This window comes from Lolium rigidum, chromosome 1 (assembly GCF_022539505.1).
Source record: "Lolium rigidum isolate FL_2022 chromosome 1, APGP_CSIRO_Lrig_0.1, whole genome shotgun sequence".
NCBI classification, from domain to species: Eukaryota; Viridiplantae; Streptophyta; class Magnoliopsida; order Poales; family Poaceae; genus Lolium; species Lolium rigidum.
This window is the reverse complement of record NC_061508.1, coordinates 42,328,310-42,348,935: the sequence shown is the minus strand read 5'-3', so window position 1 is coordinate 42,348,935 and position 20,626 is coordinate 42,328,310. Positions and strand designations below refer to the sequence as shown.

General features: G+C 42.9%; 1 protein-coding gene across 1 annotated transcript; it reads right to left on the bottom strand.

Moving 5' to 3' along the window:
* Positions 1–4,107: 4,107 nt before the first annotated feature.
* LOC124685249 (bZIP transcription factor 46-like) lies at positions 4,108–9,568 on the bottom strand. Its single transcript, XM_047219581.1, has 4 exons — positions 8,420–9,568; positions 7,740–7,811; positions 6,944–6,973; positions 4,108–4,554 (listed from the first exon to the last, which is right to left on the bottom strand). Exons 1-4 carry the CDS (start codon positions 9,224–9,226, stop codon positions 4,474–4,476), a joined length of 990 nt encoding a protein of 329 aa, XP_047075537.1. The 5' UTR covers positions 9,227–9,568; the 3' UTR covers positions 4,108–4,473.
* Positions 9,569–20,626: the final 11,058 nt, after the last annotated feature.

Below are 20,626 nucleotides of genomic sequence, written 5' to 3'. Positions count from 1 at the left end.
TACTTTTAAAATTGGTAACGATATGACAACTAGATTTTGCGAGGACGTTTGGCTAGGTGAGACATCCCTGGCCAATCAATATCCTTCACTATATAGTATAGATAGTATAGTCCAACGGAAAAATGTTTCTGTCAATTTCGTGATGTCTCAATACCACTAAACGTTGGCTTTAGGAGAATGCTAACGGCATCCAAATGGGTTGTGTGGCTTCTTCTTTGCCAACGGTTATGCTGGTGAACTTATATTATGTACTTTTGTGTGGAAGCTAAATGCACCAGGAATTTTCATATTTAAATTTATGTATGAAGATTTAATAAATGGGCATAGTTGTTCTCCAACGAAATAGTTATGGAAGGTAAAAATCTCGCTCAAGATAAAAATATTTATGTGTGATTCCTCCATAAAAAAAGTTTTGTTGGCGAAAGATAATTGACAAAGAAGGCAATAAAATGGATATCAAAAGTGTTGCTTTTGTGAAATGAAACAAACGGGTGCATGTTTTTTCTTTCATGTTCATTTGCTAAAGTTGTTTTGCGTATAGTTTTTCTTACCGCCTACTAATATCATAAATATGTTTGAAAATTAGCTAAATAGAATCGATAAAAGAAAAAAAAATAAAGCTAAAATACGCATTTGTGTTTCTGCTTTGTGCTAATCGATATTGAAATGTAGAAACAGTACTATTTTTAACAAAGCTAGTGTCTCAATCTTTTCAGGTTATCCATATGATTAAAAATTGGGTCCCACGATGGTCCTTTCTGCTTCCGAGGATCGACGAGAACTTAATGGATATTGATGCAATCGTCTGCTGACGATCCCACATGATATTTTACTGCCGGGGTGGTTGATGGGTTACTAGTAGATTGATAGATACCTAGAGTTTTTACGATGATTATTCTTAGATGGTTGATTTTTGTAACCTTTTGTGATTTCTGATGTAATAAGTTGATACATGAGCTGTGCAATAAAATGATGGTTGTGTGCATCGATTGATCCAGCCATCCCCATTTTCAAAAAAAAAAAAAAAATACACGGCAAACCCAGCGAGGAGAGCAGGTTTCGCCTGCTGTGCTTTTTTTTTCTCTTGCTGTGTTAAACCGAATTTTTTATGAGCTGTAGCAGGGAGAAAGTGAAAACAGATTTCGTAGGATTTGGGCCCAACTTTTCGAATACATTTGCGCTCTGACACTTGCTAGCCCAACCAAAACAAAATGGGCCGAGAAAGTGGATGGGCCATGATCCATCGATTCTATTTAGCACACAACCATCATTTTATTGCGCGCGCAGTTCATGTATCAACTTCCTTCATCTCAAAAAAAAAAAAATGTATCAACTTCCTGCAAAACAATCAGCGATGCAACAAAGATATTCACCCACACTGAAAGACGAAAATGGCAGGCGTTCGATCGCTGTTCCACGCGAGCACAAACAGAGCACAGGTTCCCTGCATTGTGCAGTGCCACCTTGACGTTGACCATGGTATGCTCCCGTATCTTGCAAGAACCACGATGTATTCCGTGACGCCAACTTGAACCGAACTCCGGTCCCGGGCGCCCACCCACCCCTTTAGGCCTTGTTTACTCCTAGAGTATTTTCAAACCTCTAGGGGTTGGGGATGGGAGGGGATTTGGTGAAACCCTCACTTTCACCCAATCCCTACTTTTTCCTAAATTTTTCCAGATTTTTCCAACCCCTCTAGTTACTTCGATTTTTGGGATGGTAGGGGATTGTGTATGAAGCTAGATGATAAAAGCTGTAACTTTACAGCCTGTACATAGACATAGCGACCAGATTAAAAATCCAATCTTTGCACTAGATATATGAATGTTTTTACAATAACCATTTCAGAAGCAAATATAAGGTTTAAGTTTACATGACAAGACAAATAAATACATAAACTTCAGCTTGATGACATGCGAAATTTATGTAACAGTTGAACATGGTGTCCACTGAGAGGCAACGGTCGAACATGGCATCCACTGAGAGGCAACATCTTAACAAATAAATACGGAAACTTAACTTTGTGCTCGCCCATCTCAGTAGAGAAACATCAGACACAGCTTGCTTCTTAATTTGAGGTACAGAAAATACAGAGTAGCATCTATAGGGACATCACCATTGAATATCATCCTCGTCAGAATCATAATGTGGTTGATGTAATCCGGTAAATACAGAGCTACAGCCAAACTACCAAAAGGAAGAAGTACACTATACGCATCCAGATCGATTTGGGCAAACACAAAGCTCCTATTCCAACCAAACACAGAGCTACCTGACTCTAGTCGATTTGGGCAAGATTTGATCCCGTAAGACTATCATGCCACTAGGACCAAAATCTGTAGAAGCGAGCAACAGATGAAATGAAAATTTCCAAGAAGAAAAGCAAGAAAGGGCGATGCATCAATCAGCACGGATGAGATGGGTATTCACTTGGTGCGTCGGATGAAGGGGATCTGCCATATCTCAACACGGTAGTCGGCAGCGAGAACCTTTTTCTTGTTGAGCTCGATGACGGCGGCGAGCATCGTCGGTGGCGTCCCGAGGCGAGGACGGCGTCCGCACTCCAGACCGCCTCGCCTTCGTCCGCGCCGGGAGCTCCTCGCCACCGACCTGGTCGGTGGGTGGAAGGCACCGCACACCCCCCACGATCCAGTAATTTAGTGGGCCGCGGCCCATTGCATCAGGTGAGTTTTTTTTCCTTTTTCTTCCTTCTTTTCTGTTTATATTTTCGTTTTTTAAAATCTAACACTTTTAAAAACTTTTTTCGAGAAAAAGTTTTTCATAAAATTTGAACAGTTTTCTGAAATTAAAATAGTTTTTAAATTTGAACATTTTTGGATTTCAATATTTTTCAAAATTCGAAATTTGAACAATTTTTTAACCCGAATAATTTTCAAAATTGAACGTTTTTTGAATATGAACAAATTTCGAATTTGAACGATTTTTCGATTTGAACGATTTTCATATTTGAAAAATTTTCAAATTTTCAAATTTGAACGGTTTTCGAATTTGAACGGTTTTCAAATTTAAACAGTTTTCAAATTTGAACATTTTTTAATTTAAATTTTTTCTCAATTTGAACAATTTTTAAAAATCAAAATTTTCGAATTTTAAAAAATATAAACAAAACCGAAAACAGAAAAAAGAAAAGAAAACAGAAACCAGAAAAGATAAAAAAGAAAAAAGAAAAAACGAGGCTAAACAGCCACAAATGGGCCTGGCCCATACCCGACCAGGGGGTGTGCGGTGGCCGGTAGCCACCAACCTGGTCGGTGTATAGGTTTTTCCGTCCGCGCCGCCAGCCCCGAGAATACGCGAGGGGAGGGTCGGTCAAAATACACGAGATCTGTTCTATCTGCTGGGGGATTTTTCGGGATGGGCCGGGAGAAAGCGGGAATAAACGCTAGAAGTAAACGGCCTCTGCGGGATTTTCCGGGATTAGAGGGTGGGCCGGGAAAATACTCTGTGAACCCCAAAAATACCTGACAAGTAAACAAGGCCTTATAATGAAAACGTGAAGACGCATTCAGCAGTGTGGTCCGAGTGATGTGCATGGTCTTAACTCTGAACTAGCCTTCAGGGCGAAGCATCTAACAGCAATGTTGGAAGCAAAGAAAAAAGAGGAAAGACTTCATGGTGATGCCTGAAATACGGAAGAATGTTGTGTTCGGTATTTCGGTGCCCACTCCTCAACATTCCTTATGCTGGACTGGCCGCTGATAGAAACTGGAAAATGGAATGCCTACCTGGGGTTAGATGATGGTAGCTCACGGAAGCCCCAGCTGAGGCCATCGGCAGTGAACTGATCTGCGGGCGGCTGGTGCTAGGGTTCGCTCCTAGCATCGCGTGGGGAGCGATTCTGACAGGTGCTAGGAGATCACTCTTAAAATTTGGGCCAAAATGTCACTTCCTCAGCTTCTATAGCAGGGGTGCACAAAACCGTATTAAGCATGAGTATTAGGCACACTTCCTATCGCAGGTCAATAACATCGCCCAGAAAGTGGAATGCGAACTCAAATTATAGGATGTCAGCGTCTCCTTTTATTAGTAACAAACACATATAGCCCAGTAAACGGGAACTGTAAACTGAAATCACAGGCAGGTTAGTGAAACCAAATGCTCTACCACTTGATGCACTACCACATGATGGTGTCGCAACTCAACAACATACACAGCAGCTGCACGGCTGCATCCAGCAACACAAATGGCATGCATGAACATGCCGCTAGATAGGGAGTTAAAGAGATTAGATACTTTGCTTTTGTTCATTTGGAAACAGCAAAGCTAAACCTATGAATTAAGAGCCACCAGGAATCAACTAAAGAAACTGAAAGATCACCCCCAAGGAGTAGCAGTGAAGCTGCAGTTCGGAGGGGGTAGATAGGAATTCTGACTTCAGCTGATATGTACACTGGTATTGCATCTAGGGAAGACAGCCATCTCAACTGCTGTCAACGTTGTATGAGCTTCAGCCTACCATGGACCAGTCATTGTTCTTCGCAGGCAAAATCTCTTTGCCTTTGGTCCAAGTTGCTGTTCGATCCTCTCTATAACCTGTAAAATACAATTAGAATAAACTACCGTTAGCAAAAGGATGTATAAGGAGAACATATTTTGAACTGCAACTCATGAAAATCGTGCGAACCATAGAACTAAGTAATAGAGCTACAAAACAATTGGTGAAACATGAACACATATCTCAAAATCATTTGTACAAACTAATATAAGAACAATCTGAAAATTCTTTCTACCTCCCTGATGCACAAGGAGTAACGTATTCTTATCTCGGTTAAGATTTGAATAGACAAACCAGACCATAGATCCCCATGACAAGCATTGAATTGTGTTGGGTTAGCGTTCTACTTCCAGTCATCACTGATTGATTAGAGAGGTCATACTTTAATCAAAACTTGGCTGACAATAAAAGAAAAAAAGAGCGAATTCAACTTTTTACCCCACACCGACATTTGTGCAATACATGACAAATGAAAATAGAACCTAGGGAAAAAACATGTAAGAAATGAGTTTCACCCAAATAGATTAAGGACATAGCCATGCGGAAAAGAAAATGATGCAACTTCTCAAATGTTTCAGTGAGAAGTGTCTTGGCAAATGAATGTGGCATAGGGATATTATTATGGGACAATACTACCCCCTCTAGAATTTGGTATAGTGTTTTGTTGATATGCATACAATACTGCTGCAAACTGTAGACTTTCAGATTGCACAAATGATCAAGTGAGCATTAGCATCTTAGGTAAGAGACACTGGGATTTTGGTAAGCAAGACTCGGTAACCCAATTCTTTATTCACGATTAACAAGCCTGATATCACAGAAGCATACATTCTTTTAGGAGAATCACTTCTCTTATTAAATTATTAAAAACATCATTTTGGGGGAGCTGCAGGACAGAAAAATATTATTTTGGCTTCCTTTGAAATCTGACATTTGCATGTATGTGCACATCTAAAATCACAGGATGTCATGCTGTTGAAACATAGTTCATTTTTGGCTGGGTTGGGCTGATCATAGCCGGAGGTCATTATCATCATAAAGAACATATGACGTATGTTAGTATTAATCTCCAGCTTGGCTTGCTACTTGGATGCTACTAATTTTCTTTTCTTCAGTAGTTAAGCTGGGTGCATCCTCTGTATCTTGGCTTGCTCTTGATATTGAGTTGGTGCAGAGGCCAGGGTGTAATTGATATCTTCCTGATATTAATATATTTCCCCTTATAAAAAAAATTAATCTCCAGCATTGGCATGGTTTATAATTTGTGCTTTACACGTGATGTACTGATACAGAAGCAAACCCTTGTTTCCAAATGTGACTTTATGATTTCTTATCTTCGACTGGTGTTGGGAACTGAAGACGTAGTTACATTCAAATAAGAGTTGACAGTTGATAGATCCTTTTGGCTGCTCAGCGAAAAAGCTAATAGATTGTATCCGAGCACAACTCACTTGGCTTCTTTGTGCTCAGGTTTACACATCTTAGAAGAATGGTTAATTTCAAAAGTCCCATTGAAACCTAAGTCCTACAATATCGTAACACTCCCAGCTAATTGCAATAGAACATTTGAATCATAAACAAAACCTCTAAGGCAAAGAGTAGTAGTTAATATAAGAAGCATTGGCAACTGACATGTCTACAATCGCTCAAGATAGTGAAACTAGGTTTACTAGGTCTTAACTTCGCCATATTCTCAAAGTAGGTAACTTCACCAGTTATTCTCAAACAATGTATAAGGCTGGGTACAAGGCCGATGACCCGTATAATCGCTACTAGGTTGAACGAAAACGTATTTCTTAACTATAACCTAAGATAGTTAGAAACATTTCATCCTAACGCCAAAATGAAATCCAATGAGTCATCTCCCCATTTCTTGATGCTACATCAAATGATTTTCACGGCTTCAATGGCTATGTCCATTTGTGTATAATGACCATACTAACAAGAAAACTATCCACTTGTGTAGGAGGTGTTGCACCACGGGATGAGGTGAGTGTGGAAACTATTGTTAGGACCATACAAGTTAGCAATAAAGAATATATCTAAAACTAGTACATACAAAAAAATGTATTCAAAATCAACTCACAGCCACCAGACTCCTGGAGTCTCGGAATAACAAATTCAGCAGACATGCATTTTTTTATATAAAAGGCTAAAAGCGCTTCAGCGTATGCAATTATGCATGCATGACTAACTTGGCTATCAATTGTGCACCTTTAGTAATGAACAATGCATGAGGTTAATAATCCATGAACCTATGAAAAACCATAGTGCACTCTTGCACTTCAACTGCCAAATGCAAAAGTGAAAATCCAAAACAACACAGTGCAGATAGCAGGACTGCATGGTACAACTTCCACAACAATGAGACTGGACGTGGTATGAATTTGAAACAACAATAGTTTCTACCAAATGTAAAGTCATTACCTCATTCTTTTGCTTCTTTAGCATTTCTACCTGCAAATAAAAAGTGCAACCAAAGTGAACATAGTCCTTATTCGTATCAGGAATGTAGAAGCAAAAGGTATACTATAAATTAACATAACCCGCGGATGTAAACTCTAAAGTGTACAACTGCATGTTGAAGTTAAACTAATAAAAATGGTACTTTTTCACAAATCAAAGGAATAATAACCAAATGTTGAAGAATGTGACACTAAGAACATACAGATAATGTCAGATATCCATGTGAAACAAAAGGAAATTCTAGTTCTGTTAATCACGGAAAACATGATACAATGTGCATGTATAGTTCATATAATCAACTGAATCTGCCAGTAACAATAGTTAAGTCAAGTGCACAGGAAATGACTACTAAGTGATAAGTATTACAAGGAAAAGTACCCAAAACAACAATGCTATGAAATTGATTTAACACAGAAATATTGAAATTAAAAGGATATATTTTGATGTGGTCGCCAATGATTACTCAAGCCAGTCAATGGCATGCAAAACATATACAACTAGGACAAGACATTCAACAAATTCTGATCATGACAACGATCGGTTTTCATGACAGCAACAAGCATCATCCAGGGAGAAGTAAAAGGTTATATAGATGAGACCAAGCCACCGGACAAGTATGACAACTGCGGCATGAAACTTTAGAACTGTCTAGAGTGAAGAAATTATGAAGTACTAGTAACTGAATGCATGAATTGCAAGGTCAGCAAATAAACAATGTGCATAGTGCATACAATCATCAAATCAATTTTAATTATACCTGTTTTTTCTGCAATTCCTCATTGTTCTCCTTCAGTTTTGCTACCTCAGCTTCCAACTCCATTATATAAGCCTGAAAAACATCAAAAGACTCAAGCTTAAGGGTATACGAACTGAGATATGATTTAAGATACAGCAATATACAGAACCAACTGGAACAATTGCAATCTGTCAGTGCTACCCAAAAAAAAAAAAAATCTGTCGGTGCTATCCAGTAAGCTTGAGATTGTTGTGCTTGCAACATAGAAGTTTATAGCTGATGTAGCAATGGCACATAAAAGAGGTCTGCTATCCCACATAACCTAATACAGTATAACATTCATCAAGTTGTAGTATACTTATCATATCCCACATAACGTTGCAATGCCTAAACTTCATTTCCGAAATGAACAAACTTATCCACTATGTTCCTGAATCTGGGAGGGTCAAGTTGAATGACGACCCACTTAGATTCTTCCTCTTGGGTTTCACGATAATTAACAAGTCCAACTTGCTATATGCAGGGCATAAATTAATATGAGCAGCTAAACTGGAAGTGTCGGATCACATCCAAGGAATAAAGTAGCGAGGGGCATACCCAATCTGGACACCCTGTGTTCGACTTGAGATAGCATTTCAGAATAGTTAAGCAAAAGGCAGATGAGCAAATGGATAGCGCAGTAGAAGAAGATAAGCTCTCACCTGCTTCCGCTGGCGGGACCTGGCCGCCGACTCCCGGTTCTTGATCATGCGCCGCTGCCTCCTCTCGACCACCTTCTCGACGGTAGGCCCCTTCCTGGCCCTCATCGCAGTGTCGAAGGGATACGGCACCGGCGAGAGAGAGGAGAGATCGTCGCCCTCCATCTTCCCGAACCCGTTGAGCACGACCGGCGTGGTCGGCGCCGCCACCGTCATCCCTCCGCCAGCGGCCTGCCCGACGACTCCGTTCCCCATCTGCTGCATGGTGGCTGTGACCACATTGCCCTGAGGAGGGAACAGGGTCTGTGCCTGCGCATGGGCCCGCGCCGGCACCACGACGGTCTGGCCCCCCATGTCCTCCCGCACGACGCCGGCGCGCACGAGGAACTCCTCCAGCGTCATGGCCCCCAGCGTCGGCTGCCGCTGCGGCTGAGCCTGCGCCTGAGGCTGCTGCGGCGGCGGCAAGGGGGCATCCGGCTCGTCGTCGCAGAAGCCCATGAGGTCGCGCCAGACCTCGTCGACGGTCATCTGGCTGATGGTGCGGGGCAGCGTCATGGAGCCCTGGCGCAGGATGGGCTGCTGCTGCGGCTGGGCGTCGACATTGGCGACGGCCGGGGCAGCGGCGGCGGTGGCTATGGCGTTGGACTCCTCGGCGGTCCAGATGTTGCGGAGCAGCTCGTCCATGTTCATGGACCCGAAGTCCTTGCCGGCGCCGCCGAGCGCGGACTGGAACTCGTCGAAGGTGAGCGAGTAGATCGAGCCCTGCCTGGCCAGCGCCGCGCCGCCCCCGCTCCCTCCCGGCATCTCCATCTCTCGCGCACAAACAAAGATTCCCCCCAAATCTCACCGAAATTCCGGCAACCAAGATCCTGAGCCGGTCTCTATCCCCAACAGCACCGACGAAGAAAGCAAGGGCGAGCAGCTGAGGGAGGGAGGCTTGACTTATAAGCAGCGGCAGAAGCGACTGATGGTGGAGTGTGATTAGCTGGGCCAATTATGCCCGAATTAGCAAGGTGAAATCTTTAGTTTAGTGGGAGAAAGAGAAGGAGGATTAGAAAAACTGGAGCATCGGGGGATGTGTAGCGAGCGAGCGAGCGAGGGAGTTGTTGAGGGAGACGATCGCCGGCGGGGAGTGTGGGGAGGGAGGGACAGGTGTCGCGTCGGGGCCATTAAAGTGGGTAGGGTGCCGCCGGAGCACGACAAAGCCCAGCAAACCGGTCAGAGGATTAGATTTCTGCCCTGCGCCGGGCAGCGCACGCCGCTGCACCGCGCACACCGATGCTCTACACACAAACAGCAACAGCCTTAGGGTCTCACTAAACTTTTTTTTTTTTGGATCTTTTATAGATTTTTAACTGGATAACATGAAATTCTTTCTTGTGCTGCCATGGAGCTGGAAAACAATTTTTAAGGTTGAATTTAATAGATCTTAATGTGCCTCAAAACTTAAAATTGTAGCGCGGCGCAGATAACCTCGCAAAGTTGTATACAGTGGACGGTATTAATTGAGTGCCGAGGCACGCGGCGTTGTCGCGTCCGTTACAGCTACGCATACACGAAAATGCAAGAGGTCAAACGGAAGAGGTTGCGTAAGCAATCTTCCTGGAGCGCAAGAAGATAGACATGAATCGACCGGGCTCGGCCAGTGTCATTCCAGATGAGCTGGCGTCACGCAGGCGGAGCGAAAAAGGCGGTCCGCCTCGCGTGATAATGTATCTTGTAGATTGCGATAATGTATCTTGTAGATTGATAATGTATCTCGTAGATTGTTTCACTTTTAGTTGATTGCTTTAGCAAATGAGGCGTGTAGTCAAAGTTTCACAACGGAGACTAATTATTAAACATCAAAAATATTTTGCCAAAAAAAATATAAGGCCTTTATCATTATTTTACCAAGCCACCGGTGCGATCAAAAAACTCCAAAAAGAAAATCACGTCTTCATCCTTTGATATAGAAATAACAATTTGAATATCAAAAATGTAAGTAAGAAACCAATGTAGGACACTAAATTATTGGTGTGTTATCGTAGTATGGGGAGATATGCATGAAAAACGCTGATAGAGAAAAACATATGAGCAACTATATGTAAAATATTAGGTAAAATGGTGAAAGTATGACAGTTGAGGCAACCAATCATACACATATACTGTGCTAATAGAAAAAAAATAGGTAAAATGAAACATATCGTGCTTCTTTATTTTCTTTATTATAGGTCTATCTGAGTAAATCATGTGGAGTATTTTCTAACAACGATAGCCAAATATTACACACCAAACTCCATATATTGTGAAGAGTTTTTTAAATTATTCGAGCCATTTGTTGTTTATTTCCATTTAAAGACAGGTTTATTTTTGGTAAACATGTTAGACAAGTCGGCAAGTAGTGCTCACTTGGCTAGTGAAGTAGATGTACAACCTAGCCACCCAAGTTCAAGTCCTCAGGGATGTGAATTTTAGTTCTTATTATTCATAAAAACAAAACTAAACTCGCTGTGGGGGCCTCCCCCACCGCTTTCCTTTCAAAAAAAAAAGTAGTGCTCTACATTATGTGTGCGACATTGTATTCATGAAACTGTCCTGTGTGTAGCTTTTGGTGCGTGCACGTGGCTTTCAGTTGATGTAACATAGAATAGTAGTGGCCCAGATTACAGGGGACCAGGCGATAACGCTACGTGTCGGTCGCAGAGAGCTGGCGACCTTTCAACGCGCCCAAGAGGAGCCTGAAAGCTGGACCCATCAGGACCAGTACGAACGGACGGACAGGATCCCATCGTTTCACGTGTGAGAGCTCGCCCGCCCGCGGTCGACCGTGTGCTCGTGCCTAGCGACTACCGTGTGTGAAACGAGTTGTAGCAACGGCATGGAGCATGCGCTGTTCTCTTCGGCGCCGTCTTATCTGGCCAAACGCCCATACCTGAAACGAACTGCAAAGTACAAAGTGGTTCTTACCTGTTAGGTCACCTGAAAATGAACTCACCAAAATGGTAGCAGAACGGCCCAGGCTTGGTTGCTCGCAGCGCCGTCAATTTTGACAAATTTACAAGGGTTCTGTTTTGCCAAGCTTCACCTAAGAAAAACGGACTTCTCTATCTTAAAACCAGTGGGAACGATTTTTTGAAGTTAGGCTCTGGATGGTGCTAATAGGGTAGGTTGTACGTGCGTTCATAGGGATGAATATATGTACGTGTATGTAAACGTCTACGTTTATATTGTGTTTCATAAAAAAGAAGGTTCGTACTCGACGGATTGCCTTCATTATGTGTGTCCTTCCTATTTCCCTCTCTTTGTTTTTTCTCCTACCATTTGTAGCATCTCTCTCCCCCTGCTGCCCCAGACCAAGCTACTCCTTGTTGTGCGTCTTAGGGGCAAGCTCCTCTACCACGTCGGTCCTTCCCGTTAGAATCTAGGGCCAACCTCCTTCGCTCCTTCGCATGGATGACATAATGAGGAGCTCAAATCTAAATGATTTTTATGGTGCAGTGCTTGGGGAAGGGTTGGCTTGAGGTGAATGGGTTCGAGGTCACCGGATCTAGCTCCAATAAGACTTCAGCGTGTCGGTTTCGTTGCCAGCTATGGCGATCCAGCAAGGTTGGTGCTCAAGCACAAGGTTATATTTGTTTTAGTTTCTTCTAGGGTGTGTGCGCGCATTGAAAGTTAACATACTCGTATGCATTTTGCTGCGAAAGCACATGCGAGATTGCTTTGCCATAAGTTTGTGTTTTCTTGGAGATTCAATGCATGCATATGTGATTCAGAAATTCTGCACACGTATGTTTGTTTTGCTAATTATAAGGTTTAGGCTAGCAAGGTTATTTGAAACAAACACAATGATGAACGGTGCAGCAAAACTCACATAAAAGTCATATTGTAAACATTATAAGACTCTACACCGTCTTCCTTGTTGTTCAAAACTCAATACTAGATGTTATCTAGACTTTAGAGAGACCAAATATGCAAACCAAATTTTAGCAAGCTCTATGTGTTTCTTCATTAATGGGTGCAAAGTATATGATGCAAGAGCTTAAACATGAGCACAACAATTGCCAAGTATCAAATTATTCAAGACATTCTACCAATTACTACATGTAGCATTTTCCGTTTCCAACCATATAAAAATGAACGAAGCAGTTTCAACCTTCGCCATGAACATTAAAATCTAAGAACACATGTGTTCATATGAACCAGCGGAGCGTGTCTCTCTCCCACACAAGCATTTATTCAAACAAAAACAAAAATAAAAGCACACAGACGCTCCAAGTAAAGTACATAAGATGTGGCCGAATAAAAATATAGTTTCAGGGGAGGAACCTGATAATGTTGTCGATGAAGAAGGGGATGCCTTGGGCATCCCCAAGCTTAGACGCTTGAGTCTTCTTAGAATATGCAGGGGTGAACCACCGGGACATCCCCAAGCTTAGACTTTTCACTCTTCTTGATCATAGTATATCATCCTCCTCTCTTGATCCTTGAAAACTTCCTCCACACCAAACTCGAAACAACTCATTAGAGGGTTAGTGCACAATAAAAATTAACATGTTCAGAGGTGACACAATCATTCTTAACACTTCTGGACATTGCATAAAGCTACTGGACATTAATGGATCAAAGAAATTCATCCAACATAGCAAAAGAGGCAATGCGAAATAAAAAGGCAGAATCTGTCAAAACAGAACAGTCCGTAAAGATGGATTTTATTAGGCCACCAGACTTGCTCAAATGAAAATGCCCAAATTGAATGAAAGTTGCGTACATATCTGAGGATCATGCACGTAAATTGGCTTAATTTTCTGAGCTACCTACAGGGAGGTAGGCCCAGATTCGTGACAGCAAAGAAATCTGGAACTGCGCAGTAATCCAAATCTAGTATCAACCTTTCTATCAACGACTTTACTTGGCACAACAAAACACAAAACTAAGATAAGGAGAGGTTGCTACAGTAGTAAACAACTTCCAAGACACAAATATAAAGCAAAGTACTGTAGCAAAATATCACATGGGTTATCTCCCAAGAAGTTCTTTCTTTATAGCCATTAACATGGGCTCAGCAGTTTTAATGATGCACTCGCAAGAAATAGTAGTTGAAGCAAAAGAGGGCATCAAGAGGCAAATTCGAAACACATTTAAGTCTAAAATGCTTCCTATGCATAGGAATCTTGTAAATAAACAAGTTCATGAAGAGCAAAGTAACAAGCATAGGAAGATAAAACAAGTGTAGCTTCAAAAATTTCAGCACATAGAGAGGCATTTTAGTAACATGAAAATTTCTACAACCATATTTTCCTCTCTCATAATAACTTTCAGTAGCAACATGAGCAAACTCAACAATATAACTATCACATAAAGCATTCTTATCATGAGTCTCATGCATAAAATTATTACTCTCCACATAGGAATAATCAATTTTATTAGTTGTAGTGGGAGCAAATTCAACAAAGTAGCTATCATTATTATTCTCATCATCAAATATAGGAGGCATATTGTAATCATAATCAAATTTACCCTCCATAACAAGCGGTACTAAAAGACCAATATCATTATAAATAGGAGGCAAAGTATCATCAAAGAAAATTTTCTCCTCAATGCTTGGGGGACTAAAAAGATCATGAAAACCAGCTTCCCCAAGCTTAGAACTTTCTATATTATTATCAACAATGGTGTTCAAAGCGTTCATACTAATATTACTACCAGGATGCAAATAAGATTTCATAGGTTTTTTAATTTTCGCATCAAACAATCCATGTTTTAAATCGGAAATAGAATAAGAAGCTCATTGTTGTCCATTATGCCAAACTAGTGTAAACAAGAAACAAAAAGATGCAATTGCAGGATCTAAAGGAAATAGCTTCGAGCACAAACACAATGGCGCCGTAAAAGTACTGTTACACTGGAACCGGAGTATGAGTGCCTTTTTACCTTTCCTCCCCGGCAACGGCGCCGTTAAAAGTGCTTGATGTCTACGGGAGCTTCTATTCTTGTAGACAAGTGTTGGGCCTCCAAGAGCAGAGGTTTGTAGAACAGCGAAGCAAGTTTCCCTTAAGTGGATCACCCAAGGTTTATCGAACTCAGGGAGGAAGAGGTCAAAGATATCCCTCTCATGCAACCCCTCAACCACAAAGCAAGAAGTCTCTTGTGTCCCCAACACACCTAATAGGTGCACTAGTTCGGCGAAGAGATAGTGAAATACAGGTGGTATGAATAAGTAGTAGCAACGGCACCGTAAAAGTGCTTTGCCCAGGACAATAAACAAGCAGTAGTAACGCAGCAGTAGGTAACGCAAAGAAACAAGAAACAAGCAAGCGATAGCGATATTTAGGAACAAGGCCTAGGGATTAGACTTTCACTAGTGGACACTCTCAACATTGATCACATAACAGTAATAGATAAATGCATACTCTACACTCTTGTTGGATGATGAACACATTGCGTAGGATTACACGAACCCTCAATGCCGGAGTTAACAAGCTCCACAATTCAATGTTCATATTTAAATAACCTTAGAGTGCAAGAAATATCAACACGACTAAACCAAGTACTAACATAGCATGCACACTGTCACCTTCACGCCAAGTAGGAGGGATAGATCATATCAATACAATCATAGCAATAGTTAACTTCACAATCTACAAGAGATCATGATCATAGCATACGCCAAGTACTAACACGGATGCACACACTGTCACCATTACACCGTGCAGGAGGAATAAACTACTTTAATAACATCACTAGAGTAGCACATAGATAAATTGTGATACAAAACACATTGCAATCATAAAGAGATATAAATAAGCACTTCACTACGCCATTCATAACGAGTGAGTAAGTATTCTGTGAAATATAGCCTAAGAGACCCACACGGTGCACACACTGTCACCTTTACACACGTGGGACAAGGAGTCTCCGGAGATCACATAAGTAAAACTCACTTGACTAGCATAGTGACATCTAGATTACAAGCATCATCATATGAATCTCAATCATGTAAGGCAGCTCATGAGATTATTGTATTGAAGCACATAGGAGAGAGATGAACCACATAGCTACCGCTACAGCCCCGAGCCTCGATGGAGAACTACTCCCTCCTCATGGGAGCAACGAACGGTGATGAAGATGGCGGTGGAGATGGCAGCGGTGTCGATGGAGAAGCCTTCCGGGGCACTTCCCCGCTCCGGCAGGGTGCCGGAACAGAGACTCCTGTCCCCGGATCTTGGCTTCGCGATGGCGGCGGCTCCGGAAGGTTTTCCGTATCGTGGTTTTTCGCATCGTGGTTTTCTCGACGGAGGCTTTAAATAGGCGGAAGGGCAGCGTCGGAGGGTCGAAGAGGCGGTGACACCATAGGCCGGCGCGGCCGTGGCCCGAGCCGCGCCACCCTATCATCTCGGGGCCCACGGGGCCCCCTCCGGCGGCTCTCGGGTGTTCCGGATGCTTCCGGTGAAAATAGGAACCCGGGTCTTGATTTCGTCCGATTCCGAGAATATTTCGTTACTAGGATTTCGAAACCAAAAACAGCAGAAAACAGGAACCGGCACTTCGGCATCTTGTTAATAGGTTAGTTCCGTAAAATGCACGAATATGACATAAAGTGTGCATAAAACATGTAGGTATCATCAATAATATGGCATAGAACATAAGAAATTATCGATACGTCGGAGACGTATCACCCTACATGGTTGATCAGACGATGGGAAGACGCCCCCCCCCCCTTGCGTTAGCCAACTGACGATTGGCGGTGGTACTCATGTTAGTGGAAAGTAGGAAGGGATTATGGGATAAGTGTGGTGACCCTGCATACCACTGCATGTTGTAGTATGCCAGTCGTTGATATAACATTCACGAAGTACCAATCCGCAAATATTACATCCCTCAGAGTAGTACAACAGAACATAGCAGGTCCATAACTCATTCATTTATTATTACAAGCCATATATACATATCATCTCGGAGTTCCTCTTGGGTCCTAAGAGGAATACTCCTGGGTTCGAGGTGAACCCGACTCAACTTACAATATAGAAGTCTTAATAAGTTATACATTTATTCTCATCGAGCAGCTTAGGTACTAAGTGTTTGTACCTGCTCGGCTACTACTACGATCAGATACGTCTACGCTTGTTCTCCTCCGGAACCCTCCCCGGTTCCGTAGACGATGAGGTAATCCACTCCTTCTACACCTCCGGAGAGGTCTGGTTCTTCATAGCAGATGTCCTCTGCTCCTTCTTGGTTGTCGTTGTCCTCCTCAAGTCGATTCAGACAATATAAGCAGGGGATTTAAGAGTGGTATGAGTACGAGCGTACTCAACAAGTTCATTATAGAAAAGAGGTGTTTAATGCACTAGCTACGATATCAGACCAGAAAGTCTAATACCAATGGAGGTTTTGATAACCGTTTCTTCAAGAGGTTGCTTTTATTCAGAAGAACTATGTCCGTCAGCCTTCACCGGTTTACTAGAACTTCATGGAGTTCCTTTCCGGCAGCGTTCGCAGTTCCAAACCCGGAACAGGGAGTGATAGGTCACGATTCATTACACTCTGCAGAGGGGTGTTGCTTTACCCATAAGAGATCTTAATCTTGGTGCCAACCGGGCAGCTTTCCCGTCCACACTTCCTTTGGTGTGAGGTCCGGTATAAGGTCATAGCCAATTATATTCCTTCGCTACCTCGCACACCCACCCTTTGTTGCAATCCCCGACCCTGGGTCCTCGCCGGTGTACTTACTCCAATTAAGGATGGCCCCCGACCGCGACAACAGTTCTGGGATCCAACCATATACTCCTTCGCCGGTAGATGCAACCCATCATAGACCGCATTACCGTGGGGAATTAGAGTGGGATCCCCACCCTCAAGTTGCTCCTGCAAGACCCAACTGCTACGGTAAGCGATGCATTACCGTGGGGAATTAGAGTGGGATCCCCACCCTCAAGTTGCTCCGCAAGACACAACTGCTACGGTAAGCGCATCCGTTGATGTACGAGAGGTGGAAATACAATTGACTAGTCCGTCCCATTCCAGATCTTATGGTTAACACGAGTTTTACGGCACAAGAATCACTGGACGACATTTGTTGTTTAATCCTAGATGGATATAAACCCATTGCAATGGAACCTCCACCATGTCAACACATTCCATGGTTCCATTGCCAACCACATAGTCATATTCATAGTTATGAAAATAGTGGTTTTGCTTTTTATGCAAGAGTGATAGTTATAGTACTTTGCAAGTAATTTGGTAAAAACACTCAAATGACATGAGCAAGCGATGAACTTGCCTGAAGACTGCAAAGTGTTGCAGCTTGATGGTGTGGACTGACCCTTGTCCTCTCGTTGCTGAAAAATAGCATCATTGTTCGATAATGGCAATGGTTAAAGAAGCAATTATGCATGATTCAACTTTTAGGGTTTGTTCCCCCCTTTACGGTGTTTTAACATTTCATGTAAGAGGTGAATACTAAGAATAATTTAGGGATACTCTGTTTAGGGTAAAATACTACCTTGAAATGTTGTCAAGGAGTTTTTAAAGTCCAATTGAATTTATGGACTTATTTTCATTACTGGAAAATATAAAGTGCTATTTGTTTGATTATAATATTCATAAAAAAGGACTTAATCTTGTTTGTCTCCAAAAACATAGAGAATTTTATTCTAAGTGGTTTACATATTTTTACTTATTTTTTAGATCTCTTAATTATTTTCTATTCATTTTTAAAGTTTCTTGTTTATTTGAAATTGTGAAATACCCTTTTTGCCCCTGGGCCCACCTGTTAGTGGTGCCCAGTGGGTTAGGTCGAACCCGAGCCGCTCGTCCGGCTCGGTCGGCCCACTCGCCCCTTCCTCTCTCTCCCACACAGAACCCTAACCCTAATCGCTCCCGCGACGCTCGCGTCGCCCGCGCCGTCGCCGATTTGTTCCACCCATCTCCGGCCATCGCCGGCGATGAGATGGGTGGCAATCGAACCGGCGTTCGACGGCGCACCATCTGGTCCGCGTCGATTTGGATTTCGCCGCCGTCCCTGCTCGCCCCCAACCTCGCTGTGCCTCGGCCTCACGGATTCGAGAAGATCCGCCGCTCACCGGCGTTCCTGGCGCCATGGCGACGCCGCGAGGATGCTGGCGTTGCGGCGAGGCTGCGGCCTGGCTTGGTTTGGCCTGGCGCCGCCGTTCGCCCGGCGTGTGCCGCCGTGCCGCCATGGTCGTGCTCATCTGCTTCGCCTGTAAGTGTTCCCCTCCTCTTCTTCTCCTCTTCGTCTAGCTCTAGCTATGGTTGCTCCTTCTTTTGGAGATGCCGTCATGCCGTGTTGCTGCTGCTACTGCTGCTGCGTATCTATGGCTGCTTCTGCCGCTGCTATTATGTGCTAGCCGCGGCTACTACTCTACTGCCCTATTCTTTGCATGCCCTGCTATTGCTTGCTATCCACACTGGCTTGCAGTCTCTGTGCAACCATGCTGTTGTGCATGCTACTGATCCCCTAGCTGCTTACCTGACCAGTTCTAGCCATTGCTCTGGCCATTGTTGTTGCTTAATTACTGGTGTTATGCTCTTGCGAGTACTGATGCTATGACTTTGTGTAATTATTGCTTGAGCAAGGTCAGTGATGGGTGCTATTTATGTCTAGCTTGATCCAGTGGTACATCATGTATTTGATGTGCTTCTGGATACAATTGTAAATCATTGATTTGATTATCTGTGGAGCAATTGTTGATTATATGTGGCTATTTCATTAACTGGTCCATGCTCTGCTGCTCAGTGATGCCCTAGCATGCACTGGCATGCTCTAGCAAGCTCTGATGATCATATGATCATCAGCTGCTGGTTGGTGGATTGCTCACCTGCTGTCTGTGCCTTACTGTTGCTTATCTCTGTGTATGTGTGGCTCCATATCTGGTGCTGGTGCAAGCTTTTGTTTGATAAAGCATCTACTGATGCTGAGAGTGATCCTCTGGATCAGATGCAAGGCTCTATTGCATGGTTAGCTTGTGTATATCATTTATCTATGTTGCCTTATTTGTTTTAGTGGATAAAGGATGTGAACTGCTAAGCAGTGATGATCTATTGGATGGATTTGATGTAGCTAGAGGGATGCCAACCACTGGTTGGGTACCCTAGCTCATACTGAACCCTACTTGGTGATGATGTGATGGCTTTGCTAGATGGTTTTGGGGTTTTGAGGTGGCCCTGACAACATCCTGATGCTGTCCAAGGGTAGCTCCTCCTCTCTGTGGCTTGCTGTGGTTGGGTGAATGCTTGCTGGTGATCCCATTGGATTACCAGAAGCTTTTGATGTTGAAAATACTTGCAGAAAACATTCATCTCTGCATATCTGATGGTTTTCAAGGGCTAGAGTAGTCTGTGTGTATCTAGGTACAAGTCTGGGATAGTTTTCTTCCTATTTCCATTTGGAAATATGCTACCACTTGTCTGGTTGGCATAACCATGGTCATAGGCTTTGATTGATCCCTGATTTTTGCCATTTATATCAGGTTACTCTTGGTCTATGACCAAGTGATGATCAATACTGGTTATTCCACCCTTTTGTGTATCTGTGCATACATGGTTGTGCATATGCTGAACAAAACCATCTGGTTTGTTCATGATTATGGTATACCTCACTCCAGCTCCTAGAAAGGTTGTTGGTGTAGAGGATTTTCTTCTGAATGGTTGGTTTGCTTGCCCTGCTCCTCCTTGCTAGCTTGCGCTTGATTTACTTCATGGTGACTTGATCAACAGTAAGCAGTTCTTGGTGGAACTGTTTCTGGATGGTTTGCTGGTTATGTGCTCTTCATGTTCTTGTGTTCTTACCCTTTTGAGCTTCTGCCGATGAGCTGCTAGGGTTTGAGCTTGATAAAGTTTATATATGATCCTCCCTTGCTCTCCTTGGTCGACAGCATTGTTGTTTGCAACTGGTGACTCCTCACTGGCCTTGTGTGTTGTTCAGCATGCACACATGTAGTGTGACCTGCCTGTGTGTCTGTGCTTGGGACTTGGGCTTGTGGATGGATCAGCTCGGCTGATCCCTGATCATATCCTCACAGTATTCTTTATTTGCTAACTTGCCAAGTGGCAATGCCACTTGGCTTAATGGTTTTCATTGTGTTTTAGCTTGTTGTCTACAAGAATTAAATGGATGATCAAGAAAAGCTCAAGATCATCATAAACCAGAAGTGCTTGAAGATTAGCTTGTGTAGTTTAGGATATTTCAACTCCTTGTAATTTTCCCTTTTT

Excerpts from the sequence above, each read along its gene's own strand:
- LOC124685249 (XM_047219581.1), bottom strand. The coding sequence starts at position 9,226 with ATGGAGATGCCGGGAGGGAGCGGGGGCGGCGCGGCGCTGGCCAGGCAG. Across the intron at positions 6,974-7,739 it reads AGGAATTGCAGAAAAAACAG|GTAGAAATGCTAAAGAAGCA; the intron begins GTATAATTAAAA and ends TTTTATTTGCAG. Across the intron at positions 4,555-6,943 it reads TAAAGAAGCAAAAGAATGAG|GTTATAGAGAGGATCGAACA; the intron begins GTAATGACTTTA and ends TGTATTTTACAG.